This window comes from Manis pentadactyla, chromosome 4 (assembly GCF_030020395.1).
Source record: "Manis pentadactyla isolate mManPen7 chromosome 4, mManPen7.hap1, whole genome shotgun sequence".
In the NCBI taxonomy this organism is placed as follows: Eukaryota; Metazoa; Chordata; class Mammalia; order Pholidota; family Manidae; genus Manis; species Manis pentadactyla.
The window spans coordinates 188573363-188594303 of NC_080022.1; the positions used below are offsets into that span (position 1 = coordinate 188573363).

The 20941-nt window shown below is 58.8% G+C and overlaps 2 protein-coding genes across 4 annotated transcripts in view; one reads left to right on the forward strand and one right to left on the reverse strand.

Moving 5' to 3' along the window:
• Positions 1–573: 573 nt before the first annotated feature.
• The window catches only part of LOC118925086 (uncharacterized), a 28319-nt gene continuing 7951 nt past the window's right edge, over positions 574–20941 (forward strand). The window contains exons 1-4 of one of the 3 annotated variants that reach the window (XR_008997509.1): positions 574–788; positions 2512–2613; positions 5555–5816; positions 10691–11167. Coding sequence is in view for 1 of the 3 variants with exons in the window: in XM_057501785.1 (XP_057357768.1) it covers positions 20608–20794 (187 nt within the window). In the remaining 2 variants the exon portion in view is untranslated. Of the gene's footprint in view, positions 789–2511; positions 2614–5554; positions 5817–10690; positions 20795–20941 lie in introns of those variants that run through there. The other 2 variants (XR_005029880.2, XM_057501785.1) reach the window with 2 other exon arrangements.
• NPTX1 (neuronal pentraxin 1) lies at positions 10886–20335 on the reverse strand. The gene is made up of 5 exons (XM_036910515.2): positions 19768–20335; positions 19287–19494; positions 17022–17266; positions 15657–15836; positions 10886–14934 (listed from the first exon to the last, which is right to left on the reverse strand). The coding sequence occupies exons 1-5, from the start codon at positions 20209–20211 to the stop codon at positions 14713–14715; spliced, it is 1299 nt and encodes a 432-aa protein (XP_036766410.1). The 5' UTR covers positions 20212–20335; the 3' UTR covers positions 10886–14712.

A 20941-nucleotide genomic window follows, 5' to 3' on the forward strand; every position in this document is an offset into this window, starting at 1 on the left:
CTCTCCGAGGTGATGTCTGAGCAACGCCCGAAGGGAGTCCGGCGGGCTTCTGGGGAGGGCAGCTCCCGGCAGCAGGGGCCAAGGGCCTGGGGCAGGGCGGAGCGAGGCCTGGCCGGCTCGACAGCTTGGCGTGGCGGAAGGGCGGGCAGGCGTTGGGGCTCCTGGGGCTCCGGGAACCGCGGAGGGAGGGCCGCACTGACACGAAGCCCCCGCTGCTGCGTGGGGACTCGGCCGGAGACTAGGGCAGTGATCTGGGCTCCCAGGGCGTCCGAGCCGGGAGGTGAGGGCGCCGGCGCACGTGCGAAGACGAGGCCGTGGGAGCACGCGGGGCGCCGCCGCCGGTCTGGGATCCCCGCCTTCGGCCCGCGGCGCACGCCCGCCGGAAGCCGCGAAGCGAGCTCTCGCGAGGCCCGCCCTCCGCGCTCCACCAATCGCTGCGCGCCTGAGCGCGTTACCGTGACAACCCGCTGCGCCAGGGGGCCTTGTCCCCGAGCCAGCGGGCCTCCGGGCGGCGAGGCCGGGGTTCCCCGTCGTGGGAGGCTCGGGGAGGGCGCCGCGGCGCCGGCAGGAGGCCCGGTCGGCCCCCTTTGGCTTCTTCAAAGCACTTTGCCCGCCGCCTCTGCCGGGCCCTCCTGCCATGCTCGCCGCCCAGGTCGCGCCTCCGCGGGCTCCTGGCGCCGGGCCTCACCTCCCTGCCCGCCCGGGCCCGAGGTCCCGCAGCGGTCCCTGGAGGGCGCGGCCCGGATACCGGAGTTCAGCGGGGGCCCCTCCGCCGCCTCCCCCTCGAGGTAGTGGAGGGCGAGGACGGGGCGTCTGGAGATGGGGCGGCCCGGGGTCAGTGGGCCGGCGTGGGGGGCAGCCCGGCTACCGGGCCCCGGCCTGGGCCCAACCCCGAGGTGGGAGAGGGGTGCAAGCGCCCCGAGGACGGGCCGCCGTGCCCCCAGCCCTGGCGGGGCCTCCGCAGAGCCGCCCGGCGCCCTCGGCCGTCTAAGAAGCAGTGATGCGACTGTGTGTAAAGTACTGTCAGCTGGAGAGGGAGTCATTTCTTCGTCCCTAGGGTTCGCCCAGAAATCTGACTCAAAGGAAAGTTACTGCAATTGGGGAAGAGCACAGTTGGCTGGAGGATTTTGTTTAAAAAGAAATAAATAAAAATTAAATTATATAACTAACACGTGTTCCATGTAAAAAATCTGGAAAACACGTGGAAGTATAAAATCCACAAGACGTAACCACTGTTAACATCTCAGAATATTTTCTTCCAGTCTTTTTCCCCCCAGTGCATTTATATTGTGTATATATATTTTTTGAGTAACATTTATGGATATGCCCCAGGGCTCCAGGGACCCTTATGTATCTGTGGGAATGGCGGTCCTCACGTGACAGTTTCCTCTCCCCTAACACCCGGAGAGCTGCAGCAGGACCCCAGGGCAGCCAGTGTGCGACCTGCGGTGACACGGGTGTGGCGTCTGGTTCCCAGAACTGCACCCTCCCGAGTGGAGGGTGTCCGGGGTACGTGAGCCCTCCATGCTCCGTAGCTCTGTGGTCCCAAGTGCTCGCCGCCTGGTGGGTCAGGAGTGTTGGCGTGGGGGACAAGGTCAGGGTGAGGCTTGAGGTGCCCACCAGTCCAGGCGAGCGATGGCGCCACAGAGCTCTCCACCCTCCAGCTGCGGGAGGGCCCAGGGGAAAGCAGTGCAGAGGCAGAAAGGGGGCCAAAGCCACACTGCGTCTGCCCTCCCTGGGGACTGGAGACTAAAGGGTGACCCCCCCACCAACATGGTTTCACCCTATTCTGGAAGAAGCCCCTGGCTAGCCCACCCTCCTGGGCAGAAGTTGGAATCTGTGTGTGTATGTGCTGGGGCAGGGGAGAGGGTACGCCCTGTGCGTCTGAGCTTCCCACCTGGCCCCTCAGCTCTTGGCTGAGCATACGCCGTCCCTCTGACCCCCCTCTCCGGGGTCATGGGAATGACCTTACCATCCGTCCAGACAGTCCTTTGGGCTGCTGCCACATCGGACCATTCAGAATAAGGTACAGACCCCACACGTCCTGGCTCCTAAGTACCTGCAGGTCCACGTGGATTTTCTCTTCTCCGTAAGCTCTGTCTTACAGGATGCCCTCCGCGTGATGGCCACTCTGCTTGGGCAGGGTCAGGTTGGCAGCTGGGCTGGGCACCTCTGCGTTCCTCCAGTTAGATGCTTCCTCTCCTGTTGCCTGAGAGTGACACAAACAGCCCTCTCCAGCTCAGTGCAGCCAAGTTCCTATCTCAGAAGCCCCTTAGAAACAGTCCTGGGACCAGAGGCCATCACATGTTCTCACCTTCACTCCTTGGCTGCCCTGCAGGGCAGAAAGAGCCCCCAGCCCACCCCACCTGCCATCACCTGCACTCCCAAACAGAGCCTCCTGACCAGCCTCCCAGGGTGTGTCTTTTGAAAATCACTATATACTTCTCTGTTTAATGCCATCCACTGGTTTCCCATATCATTCTAACACCCGACATTCTTTCCATGCTGTAGGAGGTCTCAGCGATCATCCATGCAAAGACTTCCGGGAACGCACCTGTAGTGGCCTGAAGCCAGGGAGACCAGTCCTGGGAGCCCTGGGCTGCATCCGTGCAGGTATCAGCAAGGACCCACGAGGCTTGAGTGGTACAGGGGGACCTGGCAGGGGGTGAGAGTGTCGAGGGCTGGACCAGAGACTATGGGGAAGCAGAGGTGGTTCCTCCATTATTGTTTCTTACTCATTTTTATCTAGAAAGTAGGGAAACGGAACATGTGCTCACTGAGAAGGACTGGACAGTGTGTGTGTTCTCTGTGCTCAGACCCGACTGCAGAATGTTCTTGTGTTTGACTCGGTGCATCCAGGCCACAGAGACCCTTGTGTGATGGTGGTGTTGGGTGACATTGTTCAGCCATAAACTCACCGGTTGACCCGCGTAGGAACACCAAGGCCAGTCGCTTTCCTCCTGTCCAAGGCCCAGTGTGACCTGACCCTAGTGGCCCTGCATTTCACCTGCTGCGCCCTCCCTGCCATGCAGCTTCCTTTCGTGGCTGAGCAGGCGCCCCTTCAGGCTGTCCCTCCCGAGGGGCCGGTGCCTCTGCCCAGTGACCCACATGGCCGAGCCCTGGCCTCCTTCCCTGGCCTCCTTCCCTGCCCCGCCTCTCTGTCCCTTGTTGCTCATCATGGCTCTTACCACCTTCCCTCCACCTGCTGGATCCTACGTCCATCTGACCCCTGCTCATCCCGTGGGCTTCTCCCCACGTCACCACCAAATCCCACCATGGGGGCGCTGGGCCGCACACCGGTGCCCTGCAGTGCTGGCGGAAGGACCTGGTTCCTGCGTGTAGCTCTTGCCCTCCCCAAGCACTTGGGCCTTTCCTCTGGTCAGTGACCCCACTCAGTCAGCTGTCTCTGCTGTAGAGACCAAAGCTGGCTGCGGGCAGACGTGCATAGTACATGGGGGCTTTGGCCTGGCATCTCAGCCTCCCCTGTCCACTGCCAGATGCCAAGGGACAGCTGGTCACCACTGAGCTGGAAAGAGCAGAAAAGCTGGAGTTCAGAGCTACTGTCCACTCTGCCCAAAGTGGGTCTGGCTTTTTTCTGGGGCCACTGGGGGCAGGGACTCCACCACCAGCGTCAGCCTCCTGGTGTCCCAGTCCTCCAGCGTTAGGGGCCTCCCTTTCCTTTGCTGTTAAAATGAAAGACCCTTTATTCGTTCGGCCCCTTTATTTGTTTTTTGTTGCCATAGTAAGATAACACAGACTCGGGGGCTTAAAATAATAGAAATGTGCCCTTTCACGGTTCTGGAGGCCAAGAAGTTTGAAATCAAGGCTTCGGCAGGGTTGGTTCCTTGTGGAGGCTTGATTCCATGTCTGCCTCTTGGTTTCTTGTGGTTGCCAGCGATCCTTAGTCCCTTGGTTTGTAGACACATGAGCCCTCTCTCTGCCTCCACCTTCACAGGGCGTCTCCCTGCATGTCTGCGTCTTTGGCCAGGTATCCCCCTTACGAGGGCCTCAGGCACTGGATCCGGGCCCACCCTACTCCAGTGGGACTGCATCTCAACTGGATTGCGTCTGCATGCAAAGTCAAATTACAGGCTCTGGGTGGATGTGAATTCTGGGGGGATTCTGTTCAACCCAGTACAGCCCCCATCCATATACGATGGAAAACCCAGTGTCCCAAGAGGATTCGCACGCTTTCCCTCGTCATCTCCCTGCACGTTTCTTGCTTCTGCTGCCTGCTCATGGGTGGTCTGCGCCAGACACCACTCAGCTGCTTCATCCGCGCAAAGCACCTTCCCGTGGGGTGCCCGAGCCACTGTCTGCGCAGCCGCATTCTCTGACGGCTCGAGGGGTGGAGCCGCACATCCTCTCTGGCTCTAGACGTCTCTTTCCTTGCCTTTCTGGACCCCATCACACCTTCTCTCTCCCCATTCTCTGCTCCCTGAGCTCCTCTCTCCTCTCTCCCAGGAGGTCTGTGAAAACCACGGTCCCCTCCACTTTTGTGCAAGCAATTCTCTGCTCTCTCCCCTTCCTGCCTGGGCCCCTTGAGGCAGGGGAGTGGGTAGGCACCGAGCAGAGCCCACCTTTCAGAACAACAAAAGCCATGGGGGAATTTTCCTAAATGGACTCAAGCTGGCCTAGTAGTTATACTGTTCCTGTGGTATATGAAAGCAGCCAGTTCTTATTTTTTTTCTTCTTTCTACATCTGTGCTAACATTCTGTGATTCTTAGAGAACCAAAATTCTGAAGAGCAAAGCCCAGAGCCAAGAATGTTCAAGCCAGAAGGGGCTTCTGGGAGGAAGGAAACAGGTGCAGCCTGTCCCCACCGGGTTCTGGGCTGGGGAGCCTCGGCGCCCTGCAGACCCACCGGGTGTGGCCACACTGCCAAGGGAACAGGTGACAGGACAGAATGACTAGGATGGATTTGGGGGTAAAGGGGAGTGAGTAGGATTTATCGAGTAGATTACTTCTCGGATGTGACACCAAAAGCATGGGCAGTAAAAGAAAAAACAGGGAAGTTGGACTTCATCAAAGTTTAAGACTTTTGTGTATCAAAGGGTAAAAAACCCAGAGAATGAGAGAGAATATTCACACGTCCCTTACCCGATAAAGTTCTAGTATCCAGAATACATAAAGAACTCCTACAACTCAACAAGAAATAAGGAAATACTCAATTTAAAAATGGGCAAAGGATTTAAATAGACATTTCTCAAAAGAAGGTAGACAAATGGGCAATAAGCAGATGAAAACCACTGTATCATCACATAGCATCATGAATCATCAAGGAAATGCAAATAAAACCACAAGGAGATACCACCTTGCATTAGGATGGCTACTATTTTTTTTTAAAAAGCTGAAATAACAAATGTTAGTGGAGAAATTGGAACATTGGTACATTGCTGAAAGGAATGTAAAATGATGCAGCCACTATAAAAGTTTGGCATTTCCTCAAAAAGCTAAACATGGAGTTACCATATGATTCTACGCCTGGGTATGTCCCCAAAGTAATTGAAAGCAAGGGCTGAAACAGACACTTGTACTCCCATGTTTATTGCAGCATTATTCATAATATCCAAAAGGCAGAAACAACCCAAGTGCCCATTGATGGATGAATGGATTGAGTGTGGTCTCTCCACGCGGTGGAACATTATTCAGCCACGAAAAGGAATGAAATTCTGACACCTGCTGCGTCATGGCTGAACCTCAAAAACATGACACTACAGGAAAGAAGCCAGACAGAAAAGGACAAATATTGTCTGATTCGACTTATATGAGGCACCGAAATAGGCAAATTCATAAAGACAGAAATCAGCTGAAAGGTGAGCAGGGTCCGGGAGTGGTGGGGGTGGGGAATGGGGGTCAGGGTTTGATGGGGCAGAGTTTCTGCTTGGGACAATGTTCTGGAAGTAGAGGTGATGGTTACACAACCCTGTGAATGTGATGAATGACACTGAATTATACACTTAGAGATAGTTAAAATTGTAAATTTTACATTTACTACAATTCAAAACAATTAGTAATGTGATATATCAAAAGCCATTGAATTGTATGCTTGAAATAAGTGAACTGTATGACAGGTGAATATATCTCAAAGCTGTTAAGAAGGAGGCAGTGGCTCCCCATGCACGGGCCCCTAATGTTTAAGAAGGGGCTTGCTGCCATGGAGACCCCAGGCAGTCCGGGCCTGGAGCCCAGCAAGGCTGTGGCAGGGGTGCGGGGGAGCCTCTCCAGCCACCGCACCCCCCCACCGTCCCGCCCAGCGCCTCCTGAAGCGCCTCTGCAGGCTGGTTCTGTGCTAAGCACACAGCTTCCCCTTGGAAGCCAATTTTCTGCACAGCCAAAATGTTTTCTCTGTGCCCACTTTAGCAGATGGCCCCCCACCTTGGCCTGAATTGAGAAGCACAGAAATCAAGCAGGGGACAGACGGCTTCCTTGGCAATGTCCTCTAGGCACACAAGCAAACTCACCCCATCCCCCAGCCCCACCCTCCCCGCCGTTGGAGCTGGTTGGGAACCGGCCAGAGATGGGGGCCCCTCCTTTGGCTGGCAGACCACCACCTGGCCCTGGGGCTTACTCACGATAGGTGATCGGGAGGCACGAGGGATGAACAAATGTGTCTGTAGAGACGAGAGTGTGGCTTTTCATATCCCTGGCACTCTGCTCTGTTCCTGCACCCTGCACCCTTCCCAGAAAGGAGGCTGCTGAAACTCAGGTCCTCCGAGGGGGTGCTGACTCATAGACATGTGAACGGGGCATGGCAGGGGGCTTGGCGCTCCAGACCTCCCACATTCAGACCCCCACCCCCGAGTCCCTGTGTGCACCTGATCTATGATAGCTAAGAAGCTTCTGGGAAGAAAATGTGACCCAGGCTCACCAATGATGACCAGGAGTGTGCACTCACGTGGGGGAAAGGGCAGGGGTCTGGCCTGAGGGTCTGATGAGGGATAAGAGGGACCCGCAGTGGGCAGTCAACATTGTGCAAAAATCTGGTGAGGGCAGGTCATGTGACTGCAGGGCTGCCGGTGGGCCAGGGGACTCAGGTGGGTGGCAGGGGGCCAGAGTCCTGTGTGAACAGCGGGGCTCAGGTTGGGGCGGGGCAGGTGCCCTGTGCAGAAGGACTCCAGTGGTGCCCATGGACTGGGGAGGCCCGTCTTTAGGTGCCAGGGAGAGCCCAGAGGGACCACAGAGACCATCTGGTTTCTCCGTGCTGGGGGAAACCCTCCTTGAGTGCCCATGTGAGAATCAGGAAGTGCAGGTGTGCTTCTTGGAGAGACCAGGAAATGAGATGGTTTTCAGGTTTTAAGGATTAGACTGTTAGAAACAATTTACTTGAACATCAGGAGAGGAGAAGCCTCTGCTCCCATGGGGGTGTGGGGGGGCATCTCTGGAAGCCGAGGCCGCAGGGATCCACCTGCGCATTGCACGTGGGTGCATGAGAGCCACGGGCCGAGGATGACCGAGCAGCAAAGTGCGAGGGAAGAGCAGGTCTGGGTGGAGATCCAAGAGCTGACTGGGCCTGGGTCCTTTGTGAGGTGGGGGTCTGCCTGTCGCTCACGCCGCACCAGAGGGCTAGCGTGGAAAGGCAGGGCTCTGCGGTGTGCACACTCGTCTGCCACTCCAGAGCTTGCAGGTCCCCCAGCCTCTCCCCCAGCAACTTATCTGCAATCTGTTGTCAGCAGGGTGGCCACCGGGATCAGGAAGATAAAATATGTTAGCGCGTTAAGCACAGAGTGAATGCTGCAGAGGCCCAGAGCCGCACAGCCTGAGGGCGGCTCCTCCAGGGCCCTGAGCCCAGGTGGGCGCCAGCTGTGGCTGCAGAGAAGCGCCTCGGGGCGGGTGAGGAGTCTCATAGGGGTCCAGGCAAAAGCGCCCTGGGTTGAGCACACAGAGCCCCAGCAGTCAGCAGGCAGCCCAGCACCTTCCCCAAGGCTTCTGGTTTCTATGGAGAAGCCAAACTCTGAGCCCAGAACCACAGGCCTTCCGAGGAGTTCCACACCATCTGCAACATCCCCATGGCCACCACCTCTCCTCCCTCCTGTTACCTGGTTCCGGGGAGCAGTTACCTCCTCAGAGCCCAAGGAGTGTGTGTGCTCCTTGGAGGGCCACAGGGAGGGGCTCCTGGGGAGGTGTCTGCAGCCTGGGCACCTTGCGGGATGCCAACTCAGCAGGTGGAGTGGGCTGGGTGCCTTCAACTGCGCTGGTCCACCCTTGGGGCCTGGGGCGGAGTACATGACGCATGCCCTAGCTTCGTAAGCAAGGACCTAGATGGGGACAGACAAGGGACCCAATGGGAGAGAGGCACACATCCGTTTGATGGCTGAAGAGATAACGGAGGATTTCAGAGAGACCTTATACGTGCAGTGAGCTACTTCCAGTCACATCCCAGACGCACCAGGGCCTTGTCCCCTGGTGTCCCCTGGGGGACTCAGGGAAGGGGGAGTTGGACAAGCCCTGGAGCAGGTCAGTGGAGAGCAGGTGGTGCAGGAGCGACATGAAGGCTGAGCCCCCAGCATCCTGGGGGCTGAGGTGGGAGGGAGCAGCCCTCAGGGGCTTCTGGGAGCTGAGAACTGGCCTCTGAGATGCCTGATACTGACCAGATGCCCTGAGGATGGGGGAGTCCCTGGAGTCCAGGGCTGCAGCCAGGATGTCCCAGAGCCCAGCTTTGGGAGACCACCCCCAACCTGGGCAACATCTCCCAGATCTTCATGGGTCTTTGTGCCCTAGGAGGGACTAGTCATGGGGGGGGTTCTGTGGGGGAGTGAGGGACAGTGTCCCGCCTCCTGAGCAGAGTGTGGAGGGGGGTTCTTGGTGATGCAGGAAGGGAAGGGGAGGGCACTACTCCATGTGTGCCTGCTCCACACCAGGCCCTGCACATGGCTGCTCATCCCACCTGCACAACCCTGTGAAGTGGAGGCTGTGGCCCCTGCGGTCCAGGTGAGAGTACTGTCATTTAGCCAGGCCAGGTGAATGCCCCGGGCTGGGAGTCGGGAACCCTGGGCTCTGATTCTGGCCGCAGCATTGACAACTGTGTGACTTTGAACAGTCCGCACAGCCTCTCTGGGCCTCGAGTCCCCTCATCTGAAAAGTGGACCGGCTAGACTAGACAACCGTCAAGGCCCTCCCAACCCAGACATCCCAGGCAGTGTCTCTTTCTCCTCAAGGAGAGAGCTGGACAAGCCACAAGTAGGGCAGGTAGCCTCTTGCCCAGTGTGGCTGGGTGGCTAAGGGGGTAGAGACGGTGAACACTCAGAGGACATGGTGGCTGTCTTCATGTGTGCAGACAGATGGTCGGGAGCTGAAGCTCAATACAAGGAACCGAGCACATTATACAAGACGTATAAAAGACCCGTGGAAGAAAGCTCCCTGATAGAGCTGTCTGAACGTGGTCAGCCTGTCTGTATGGGACAATGAGTTCCCATCACCAGAAGTGTGTGAGCTGAGAAGTTTCATGCACCCAATGGGCTGGTGGAGTCAACGGCTTCCAACACACTCTCCAGCTTTGAAATCTGGAGCCTGTATCCCTCTACTTGGTTTTCCGGGTGAGCCAGCTCAGCTGCAAGGCCCGCGGCTGCCTTCAGAGCTGTTGTTCTCAGCCCTGTGGCCGCCTGAAGTCGTTCACCGATGTGCAGAGGTCAGGTGTGAGCACTGTGGAAAGTAATTTGTTCCTAGCGATAGTTAAAATACCCCCGTTTCTGAATGAGCCCTTCTACAGAAGTTAGAAATGTGTGAGCGATGCTACTGCAGGCGTAACTATGCACTTGCTTGAGTGGGAGGCAGAGAGGCGGCGTGTCGGCTGGAACTGCTGGAATTGGGGGCCTCCCTGGGCCCAGCCATGAGGGTGCAGGCCACAGGTGGACGCAGCACCAAGGGCGACTCTAGAGAACATAGGCCCAGGGCCTCCCGCTGGGCGGGGCTTCTCTCCCCACCAAGGCTCCTCCTGCAGGAGTGACAGTGGACAGTGCCTGCCTGAAGCGGACAGTAGCCCTTGCTGAAGGGCTAAGCTCCTCCCTTCACACCGTGCCAGGCCGGCCGTGGCTCACTCACCCCCCAGCGAACCCCAGCTCCCGGGTTCTGGCTATAGAACACCACCGCCCCGGGCCGGCCGTCTGTAGGTGAGGCCAGGAGTACAGGCACGCTCTGTGTAGTGCCAGCAGGAAGCCAGAGCGACTGGTGCCTCCTGCTGACGTTGTGTGGACGCATGCGCGTGTCGGGCATTGGGAAACCAGCCAACTGGGCAGGCTCTCTTGGCTCCTGGCTGTCTCTTACTTTGGAAGGGAGCAGCTTGCAGGCTCTATGTCCGTCCAGAGTCTAGCCTGGTCCATGAGGGGCCAGGAAGGCAAGTTCTCCCCAGCACCCAGGGTTCCCTCGTCACCCGTTCCCCTTGTCATGTGGTTCCTGGATGCTCGCATGCTTGAGTGCAGGGAAGGGGCCAGGGAGCCCCAGAAGAGGGGAGGCGCTGGCCAAGGACTGGTGAGCAGGGATGGGGCAAAGGAGAACGGGGCAGGGTTGTTTGGGAAGAACCGGCCGAGGCTGCCTGGAACCTGTGCCCAGTGGAGCTGTGGGGGTAGGACCCCCTTCACCCAGGAGGCGCTAGGGCTGCAGGCAAAGTGAGGAATGGGGAGTTACTCCGCATCCCAAGTCCAGTGTGGCTTCGCCACTGAGTTGGGAAACCCCTTCACCTCTGTTTGCCTAGATGTCATCTGCATCTATGAATTGGGGCGGCCCCTCCCTGCCGCCGGCGGCCCAGTGCCCCTGGAGGGCTGTGGGAGTGCTGAGGCACGCCTCCTCTCTGCAGGCGCGGGACCCTGGCAGGCCCCTTGAGGTGGCCCAGCAGATCGAGATGGCCTCTGCAAGCTGGGAAAGAAGGCACATCCCAAGGAGACCACAGTCTTTCTTCACTCTTTACTGTGTAAAAATAAACTCAACAATTCATGTCATTTCAGCAAGAAAATGAAAAAGAAAAAAAGAAGAAAGCAAGAGTACCAGTAGAAACAGTGCATTTCCAGAATTGCTGATGGGAGGTGGCAGGTCCCATGGTTTTGTCCCATTTGATACCCAAAAGGCTGCAGATCATATGAAAAATGTACAGCTTTGGTTAGCAAATAATGAAAAAGTAAGATACATTGATTCTCTTTCATATTATACAATATATACATTGTAACAATATCAACCATCGGGGATTTGCTTTGTTGGTTATTTTTTTTTTTTTGGTGTTTTTTTTGGCAAATAACACAAAATCGGGACTCTAAGTATTGGGCTTTTTTTTCTCCTCAATGACTTGTTCCCCTTCAACAAATTGCACTTAAATCCACTGTGCATGGAAGTGATAGATTTCCGATCATTAGTTGAATAAATTTACACTGTGTTTTAAGAGATGACACGTATTGGTTGCCGTAAGATTACAAAGTATACTATCTTCTTAACGTTAATAGTATGTAACCCTAGTTTCTCTAGCACGTTTGGAACTGATAATCAAGTCCTCAACTTAAAAGTCAGCTCCGAGCAAAGGGTCCACCGTAAATAGCCAAGTTACATCCTGTCCCCAGTATGCCTTTGAGAACAGGTGGTCCCTCTTTGGAGCTCATTGGAATGACTGTGAACCTCATGCCAGCCTCTTCCCTCCCCTTCCCTGCCCACAAGACACCCCCTTGGTCTCGGGTCCCAGGGCTGGTGACAAAGTGATCTTTGCAGTCTTAGAAAATAAACTGGGAATCTACAAAAGGAAAAGAAAGCATACAAAATGTATCTTTTTCTTCCAAAATACATGCTCTCAGTCCTATGTTTTGGTGGAGCCTGAAAGTATCAAGGGAGATATAGGTTGAGTTAATTTATAGGTTTGTCCTTTTCTTTCATAAAAATACTCTTGTTTGGTAATAAACTTTTTCTTCTACAGTAAGAGAAATAACACTGTGTTATCAAAAGCAAGAAGGCTTACGATTCAAGTGGGATCTAAGCCCCAAAGGCCTGGAGAGCCTCCATCAGCTCTCCCACCTCGGACACCCCGGGAGCTGTGGGACACCAGCTCGGCAAAAGCAAACACTGCCTTGACAGTGTTTTTTTTTATCTTCTTATTTTATAAAATGGCTTACCTGAGATAGGCATGTATTATTCAGTGCAAGAGGGAACGTCAGTCAGATTAAGGAGTAGATGGGAACTGTGGATTAGATTTGTGGCTGTGTCATCCACCTTTCTTGGGGCCAGCAAAGTGCCGAGTGTTAACACAGTGAGGGAGTCGGTGGGCCTGGCACAGGCTCCGGTGAGGAGCGGGGAGGGAGCTAAGTGTCAGCTTCTGTCCCTGGCACCATGGGTGCATCGGGGGAGGGGCCAGGGAAGGTGAACGGGCCGGGAGGCCGAAAGGGCACAGGCGTAAGCATCTGGGGTGTGCTCTGCCCATCTCTAGTCAGGGCAGAGGATGGCTTGTGGTCCTGAACGGACAGCTCCCACCGCGGCCTCTGGGCAGCAGGTGGTCTGGGGTCCGGTAGATGGGCAGGGCTAGTGGGAGGTGCTGAGGGGAGAGCACCCAGCCCGCTCGGGGCCTTGCCTACGCGGCAGCTCCAGATGGCTGACGTGAGGGGTGGGGCTGATCTGGTCTAGGGGTGACTCCAAGCTCTCGCTCTCTCCCAACCACGGGTATTGCTCAGGCTTGTTCTCAACCTACACGTTAAAAATACTTCTTGGTGTGTTTGGGGAGCAGGGAGGGGGAGAGGGAAATCGATCTCTCCCTTGACCTCCTCCGACATCCTTGGCTTGCTTACCCAGCCTTTTTTGGTAGCTACGCAGATGATCACAGAACAATGGGTGTCACTCGGTACACGACACAGAACCAGAGAAGTCCATGCAGGCAGGGGAGCACACGTCAGACTGAGGGAGCAAGGGACACGCCACCCCGAGGAACATGCAAACAGAGAAGGTTTCTGCAGACCCACAGATGCCACAACCCGCTGGGCTCTTAAGGAGCACAAGGGTCTCAGAAAAGCCACTGCTGGACCACAACACACAGCGTGGTGCCTGGACTCCATCCTCTGAAAGAGCGCGGTACGCCACAGAACGGCAGTGGGCTGCTGAGCAGACACCACGTGGACGCTAACACAGAGACACCAACACAGACTCACACAGACGCACTAGGTTCCAACACAACACGGACCTGCGTTTAAGGAGACAGGTGCCCCTGGAAGGGACAGAAGACAGAACACCTGCTCCTCTTGAAGAAACGCCTGCAGCTGCACAGGAGCCAGGCAGTGAGGGAGAATTTCTAGAAAGACTTTCCAGCCTTTTGCTAATTAGACTCCTGGTGAGAGTCCAGGGTGCCCTTGGGGCGTGCGACTCCCAGATGGTGCCCCAGAGTAGGGAGCCCACCCTCCCCCGGACGTGATCTGTCCACATGCTTCCTCTGTCACTCAACACGCACATGCACATACACACACACTCATCAACCCACCTCGGAGAAGAAAATGTGCATGGTTGTTTTTCATGAGGGAAACAAAAGTCAAAGGTTCTGGGCCCTGGTCGTGTCTCAGTGTCACCAGCTGGGGACAGGCTGGGGGCTGCTGCAGGGCTTCAGCCCTCTAAGACCGTGGCATAGGTTTCAGACCTCAGCCCTGGCCACCTAAGAGGTCTCCGGAGGCCCTGTCCCCTTGCGGGGGTCACTGAACCAGCTTTTTGGGCCCAGGAGCGTGGAAGGACTATGGCTGCCAAAATTACCAAGGACCTTCTCATTGACTGGTCAGATTTGAGTCTCAATGGCCCTGTGTCCATGGGTCTTCGTCAGTGTGGGTTTCCTTGTCTGAAATGTCCCCACTGAAGCCTCTGGTCTTCCACAGCCCAGGGCAAAAGGGGAGGTGTCCGGGGACCCTAGCTTCCTGGGCTGTGGGTGAAAGAGAGGGACAGGTCCCAGCCTCGCAGGTCCAAGAAGGTGGGAAGACGAGGGTCAGAGCCAGCCAAGCCAGGCATGCAGGCCAGCTTCCTCAGATGCCAACTGCAGGGCTGCTGGCTGGGCACTGGGCGGTGGGCTGGGGATTGCCCAGTTCCTGGGGTCAGCCCCACCTCCTCTGCCCCTCACCACCCGACAGCATGTGGTGCCACCCCAGGACACCACCAGCCTTCAGCCCTCGGAGAATCACTTCTACTATAAGATAGAAATTCTCCGTGGGGAGGCTCCCTCCCCAGTCGTGAATAAACCCTAAGACATTTATTTCATCAGTGGAGGGATGCGTCCTAGTTCTAAAAGAGGTTTGCAAACGAAGACAAATGTGTGCTGAAGAGGCCACACCAGCCCCAAGGCACACAGGCAGCTAACAAGGTCGGCAAATGCACATATTCGACCAGTCATGAGATTTCCCAAAGCCACAAAGAAAGAAGGAAATGAAATACCTCATTCTAAAAGAAAAAGCCGCCCCCCCCAGCCCTGAGACACACACCTGTAAACACACCCGTCCTCTCACCTACTTCTTCATTGTTGAGAATGTTGCAGCCACCTGTCCTGGTGGTGAACAGGGCATGCCTGAGAAACGGGGGGCCTCCTCGGGGACGGCCAGAACCAGACCTGCTTCATGTGCACAAGGACGAACCAGGCTACGTGCGTGTGCGTGGCGGGTGTGCAAGGGTGATGCCTTGTCATTCCTGGGGAAGAGGGAGCGAGACGACAGATCATCAGGGCACAAGCAGGGGTGAGGTGGGCGGGCCGGGCCAGGGCAGGGGCTCAGCCCCGCAGGGCCCTCAGTTGATCTGACGACAAGCTTCGAATGTCCACTTGGTGGCTCCGCCGTAGATCTCAATGTGGGACTCGGCCCAGGCGATGACGTTGCCAGAAAGGGCCTTGGTGCTGCAGGTGGCCAGGTTGTACACCTCCCCCGGGGTCAGCTTGCGGTCCCAGATGTTGAAATGGGCCAGCTCGCCCACGAACGCTTGAGTTGCATCAAACCCACCACCCAGAGTGTCCTTCAGAAACAAGAAGAGGATGAGGTGGGAGGGGGTTGCAGAGGTAGGGCATCATGAGAGGGCCACCCTTGTGGGGTGAGTTTCTGGGCATCCCCACCCCCCGCTGGGGGCTCTGCACATCCAGCCCTGAGCACCATTTGGTCTCCTGTCTCTGGGCCTCCAGCCAAGTGTTGGTCCCCCTCGCCCAGGGAGCCCAGGAAAAGGCCGCCTCTGTCCGGGATGTGGGGCTGCTCCTGGGGGCACTTGCACGTGGCCTCTCCCTGCGGTCAGTCCCTCCGCCAGCGAGGGAGAGGTCAGCTGGGGCCATGACAGCCGTGGGAGCGGGGCCAGGGGAACCTCCCCTACTCCCCCGATCCAGTCAAAGCACTCAGACGCTGCTCTCTGCCAGCAACCCACCCAACGGGAGCAGAAGCCTGGGGCTCTCCCACAGGTTTCCGCCTGGGTGCCCAATGGGAGACAAACCACTTCCAGGAAATAAATTATGCATGGCTAAAGGCAGGATCAGCCTTCCCACGACCAGGAAAGTCTTGCTGCAGCTACTGAGAGTGGGGCCCCGAGGCCGGGCAGCCTGCGTTTCCCAACAAGCCCACCCAGAGCAGGGACTTGGCCCAAAGCTGTGCAGCTGCGTCCCTGGGCTGCCTCCCAGAGGAAACCGCCCCACCCCCACCCCCGGCTCTGGCTCCTCCCCCTGCAGCAGGCCGCCCCCTGGTCCCTGGCAGTACCTGCTCCTGGCCCAGCACCAGCACGCCCTGTGGCTTGATGGGATGATAGGGCGCCAGGTTCTCCCCGTGGCCGCCCTGGGTACCATCCTGGTAGGCTTCCCAGACCCCATCCCGGGTGGTCCAGGTGATGCAGATATGATGCCACTTGCCATCATTGATGACAAAGGGCAGCTTGGCCACCTGCAAAGGAGGATGACACACATTTTATGGACCCAGGGGCACAGCACAGGGTCAGTGATCACTGCTAGTCATTAGTTCCACTGTCATTCTTCCTGCTGCTACATTTAAAATAAATGCTACGAGCCAGTATCGAATTCTCTCACCACCTGCCACTCCAGGCTTTATCGGCCGCCGGCCCCACCCAGCAGAGTCACATAGGAAGTGTGAAGCTTTGTCCAGGGAACCCCTAAGATCCGTCTCAGTGTACCGTCTCCTCACTCCTGCTCACCCTCCTCCCTCTTTGCTAGTCTACAAAACAAGCCTTTGGACGGGAGCCATCCCTGGGGTCTGAGTTTACTGCTGCCTTTGGGCCTCAGCTAATTGCTGAACTCTCTGGGCCCTCAACTTGCCCAGCCTTTGCAGAGACTCAGAGACACCAGGAGAGGTGGCACCATGCCTTTAAATTTTGACTTGCCTCTGCCTGGGGCTTCATTCCACTCCTGCATTCCAGGAGGGTGGATGGTGCAGCAGACAGAAGATGGTAGGTGTCACACCCTTTTAGCTTGGGGAAACAGGGCCCAGAAAGGAGCAACCCTTCCTGGGCAAGCCATCGACGGCAAAGGGCTTGGAATCCAGTCCCCAGCCAGGGCCCCGGACATGTACTGCCAATGCTGGCGTAGAGACGAGGGAGTCTAGGAGCTGGCATTCAATTCCACAGCTGAAGGAAGGCCACTGTGGAGAAGGGCTCTCTGGAGGGCAAAGGCTGCCATCTCCGAGGGGTCCGCTCAGATCTGGACTCCTCCCAGGGGTCAGGGGTCAGGCGGGATAGATTCGGACTTGGGAAGAATCTCTAGGGCAACTTCACCATCCTTAGCGCATCTACGGGTCTACGGTCCCGCAAACACATGGAGCAAAGCCGGTTCCGAAGCCAGCTAGGGCCAGGACTGGATCTGCGAACGGACCAGTCCCCTGGATCATCCTCAGCCATCCCCCACCCTCCTGGGCCTTTGGGAAGTTTCCAGCTTCATCCTGTTAATGAAGTGCAGGCAAGAGTGCCCCTCCCATTGCTCCTGGTCTTCACCCTCGCCCTCCCTCAGTCCCTCCTGGCACACACCCCCCTTGGGGCCACGGGCAGCATCTGAAGCTGCGTGTCCCATGACTGGCACAGGCCTGCCGCCCTGCAAGCCCAGATGGGTGGGGCTCTACCTTGTCATTGATGAGGATCTCCATGGGGTTGTTGCCCCACTCAATGAGGACCAGCTCGTTGGCCTGGCCCGGCACGGCATAGGAGAAAGGCGTGCCCACCCCAGGCGCTGCGCTGGACTTGAGCCACATGCACACGGAGAAGGCGTACATCTCGGGCAGGCTCTTCTTCACCTTGGCATACATGTAGTTGGTCCGCAGGGGGAATGTGAGCTGGAACTTGTCTCCAGGGCGGTTGTCCTTCTGACCTGGGGAAGGCAGGACACAGTCCTGACAGCTGCACCTCGTGAAGGGCTTGTTTCTAACGCCCACTCAGCCCCCGCCAAGCTCACAGATCAGACTCCGTTTCCATTGCAGATGCCAGGGCACCAGTCCAGGGCCAAAGAGCTGAGCAAAGGTCTCTGCTCTCTGAGTCTGGCTCCCGCAGCGCCCAACCCTGGGGAGGCTGGGGTGGGGGTGCGGGAAACACGGTGGACTGAGCTTCCGCACCTGGGCTGAGTGGTGGACATGGGTACGAAGTGGGTCAGTGCACATCCTGTAAACCGCCCTCAAAGTTGTGGCTACAGAAAAAGAAGGTCTCCTCCCTGCCCTGAAAGAGACCAGCTCAGAGCAGCTCCTTTGGGGGCCTGGCCTGATTCCAGGATGCTGGCTGGTGACGGTGCTCAGAACCACTCCCTTTTCTCAGATCCCCACCCAGGACAACCAAGGCCCCTGGTTCCCATCACACTTCCCTTGAGGCCAGACCCGCTGCAGTCCCTGCTCACCCTTCTGACCCAGCCCACTAGCCCTGAGGACTCAGGCTATTTCCAGAATCCCATCCACCCCACAGGACGGAAACTCTGCCCTCCCGGACTCTTGGGGCCATGCTTCCTGGAGCCTGCAAGGGGGCAGGACAGCAGGGGACCGGGAGGCAGCCCCAGGGTCAGGGGCCCCCCAGGGTGACTGCCCTGACGCTATGCACTCACTTCTGGGTGAGCTTATGTTTCCTGAAAAATCAGGCACCCTTTTCAATAGCCTGCCTTGCACCCGGCCACAGCAGCCGCCTGCTAGTGATGTCTCCAGGGAGGGCTTGTCTGCCCCCTCTCCACCCACACGTACACCGCGGCTGTGGCACTGGCCACCGTGTGCCTGACTCCAAGCAAAACATTCCAACCTAACAGTGGGCATGGGCACCAGGCCTAGAGCCAGCTCCACTCCACTGCCAGCTCCTGGGTGTGCTCTGGGGCTTGCCAGGGGGCCCAGAACCCAAGCCAGCCCCCCAGGCCAAGAATGATTTCTAGAAGGCATCCCCCTGGGCCAGCACCTTCCCCCTCCCGCCCCTAAGCCAGGTGTCAGGGAACCAAGCAGGGCTGGCCCCGGGTGGTGCTCCCCACACCCACTCAGTATCACAACGCCCCCCCTCCCTTGGACAGACCCAACCTCTGGCCTCTCTAGGAGGTGTTTTTCATTTCCCCCAACCTCCCCTCTCCCATCCCCCCACGCTCCCCCATCCTTCTTCCCCTGATTTGTTTTTTTCAGTTACATAACGTGCCTTAAGATGGCACTGTTTAGATCCATCAGGCACAGTTTGCGGTCTAAGAAGGGTCACGTGGCCCTGCTCTGAGCCAGGCACCCCCCCCACCCGTTTACAACCTTGTTTGATTTCTGAGACTTCAGGGCTGAACTGACGAGCTCCCTGGGCTGCAATGGGGGTGCTGCCTGAGTAGGTGACCCAGGGACCTCTGGGAGTGCAAGATGCCGGGACTTGGGTCACTCCCAAGAGAAAACTGTGAGGAAGGGACTGGGGTGGGGGTGCCCAGAGATCCCTAGAGGATGCCAGGGGCGCCTGGGAGCCGAGAGGAAGCCTGCCCAGGACCCTAATCGGCTGGGACCAGGAGGACTCGGCCCAGCCTGAGCCTGCTTTCTGCTGGGGACAGGGACGGACTGGAGCCAGGCTTTCTCAGCCGGGGATGGCTTGGGCTGCCACAGCTGCAGCACAAAGTTATTGGAGATTAAACAAATCAGACTCAGAAAAATCTTACGGGTGTATGTGTCTGAGGGGGCTGAAGGGGGAGGACACCAGGCAGCCCCTTCCATGGGGATGTCCCCAAACCAGGGTACCGCAGCCGGGCCAGGAATGCCAGCTGGACACCCAGAACCTGGGATGGGGATGGGGAATCGGGAAGGGGCCGGAGGGATTGGGGTGCTGTGCAGGGAGTCAGGACCAGAGGCAGGGACCCCTGGGTCCAGGGGGCTGGGGCAGGCAGCGCGACCACCCGCATCCCTTACCTTTCTCCAGCTCGCTGATCCGCTGGTGCAGGGAGGTCAGGGCGCTCTCGATCTTCGCCCTGTCCTCGGTGTCGTTCTTGGGGCCCCCCTTGCCTTCCTCCAGCGTGTTCACCCGAGACAGCACCTGCCTCTCCAGGTCGTCGATCTTGCTCTGCAGCAGATCCTTGAGGCTGTTGGTCTGGCCGGAGGAATTGAGGCGGCTGTACTGCTGCGGGTGCAAGGGCGGGGGGAAGCCACATCGTTACGCGCGGCGCAGGGACCGTGCCGGTGGCGCGGTCCCCTCAGGGCGACTGCGGGGGCGGCCCGGCGGAGGGCTCGGGCGAGCGGCCGTCCGCGGGGCCCCGCAGGCTGGGCAGACCCGGGCGGGCGTTAGTCGGCGCCCGGCCGAGGCGGGGTGGACGGTGTCCGGCCGGGTCGGGAGTGGGGGTGGGGCAGGGCAGGGGGCACGCGAGCCGGAAGGGGAACCGCGGCGCGCGCGGACCTCGAGGTTCTCCAGGCGGGTTTTGAGAGACTGCAAAGTTTGCCCGAGTTGGCTGAGCGTCTCGGCGGCCGGTGTCCGGGACAGGTCGCCCATGGTGTTCTTGCCCGCGCCGGGCGGCTTGCGGCCGCCGGCCGTCCGGGCCTCCCCGGCGCCCGCGTCCAGCGTGCTCTGGCTCTCGCAGCGGCCCAGCTTGGCGGTCAGCTCGCGGATGGTGTCCCTCTGGCTCAGGATGGTCTCCTTCTGCTGCAGCACGGTCTCGCGGAGCTGCAGCACATCGCTCCGGAGCTCCTCGGCGCCGCCGGCGGCCACGGACGCGGCGCACATGTCGGCGTCCACGGGCACCGAGGTGCAGATGAAGCGCGTCGGCCCGAAATCCTGGGCGCCGCCGCCCAGCAGGCAGAGGGCGAGCAGCGCACAGGTGCGCGCGGCGCGGCCGGCCGGCATCGCTGCGGGCGGGAGTCCGGGCACTGCGGGCCCGCTCGGCTCGGCGCCGCTCGGCTCGGCTGGGGCTCCGCGGGCGGCCCGCGCTCTGGGCGCCGCGCTGCTCGGCCGCGCAGTCCGCACCGCCGCGCTGTCCGGCCCTCGCTGTCGCCGGCGCTGCGGAGCCCGCGCCTTTTATGCCTCCGCGGGAGGGGCCTCGGCGCCGCCGACGTCAGCGGGGGAGGAATCCCGCTTTAATTGCCTGCGGCCGGCCCGCTGAGCGGCGGAGGTCGCACGCGCGCGGCGGGCGGCCTCCAGGTCTCCTCCCCGCCCCCGCGGGCCGCCCCCGCGCCGCCGGCCGCTTCCCCGAAGTCTCCCAGAGCCGCCGGGGGGAGGGAAGGGGGCGGGACTGGATAGAGGATGGGCCACCTGCGCGCTGTCCCCGAATCTCCGACGGGGCTCTGGGCCGGTGGGAGGCTGCGGCGGGCTCGGGAGGCAGAGCTCGGTTCAACTCGCTCGGCTGCACAGAACACCGCGGGGCCCGCGCGGGTGACGTTCAAGGCCGGCCGCGTCCCCAGGGACTCAAATCGTCTACACCGCGTGCTGGGTGAGGAGCGCCCGGAGCGGAGCCTCGCGGCGCCCCGAAGTCCAGATCGGGGGTCGCGGGGCCGCCCCACGATTCTTCGGTGTCCGTGTGGGTTGGAAAGCAGCTTGCACCCTGGGGTCTGGGACGTCCCCAAGACCCCGTTCCCGG

Excerpts from the sequence above, each read along its gene's own strand:
- NPTX1 (XM_036910515.2), bottom strand. The coding sequence starts at position 20,211 with ATGCCGGCCGGCCGCGCCGCGCGCACCTGTGCGCTGCTCGCCCTCTGC. Across the intron at positions 17,267-19,286 it reads GATCAGCGAGCTGGAGAAAG|GTCAGAAGGACAACCGCCCT; the intron begins GTAAGGGATGCG and ends TGCCTTCCCCAG. Across the intron at positions 15,837-17,021 it reads AGATCCTCATCAATGACAAG|GTGGCCAAGCTGCCCTTTGT; the intron begins GTAGAGCCCCAC and ends CCTCCTTTGCAG.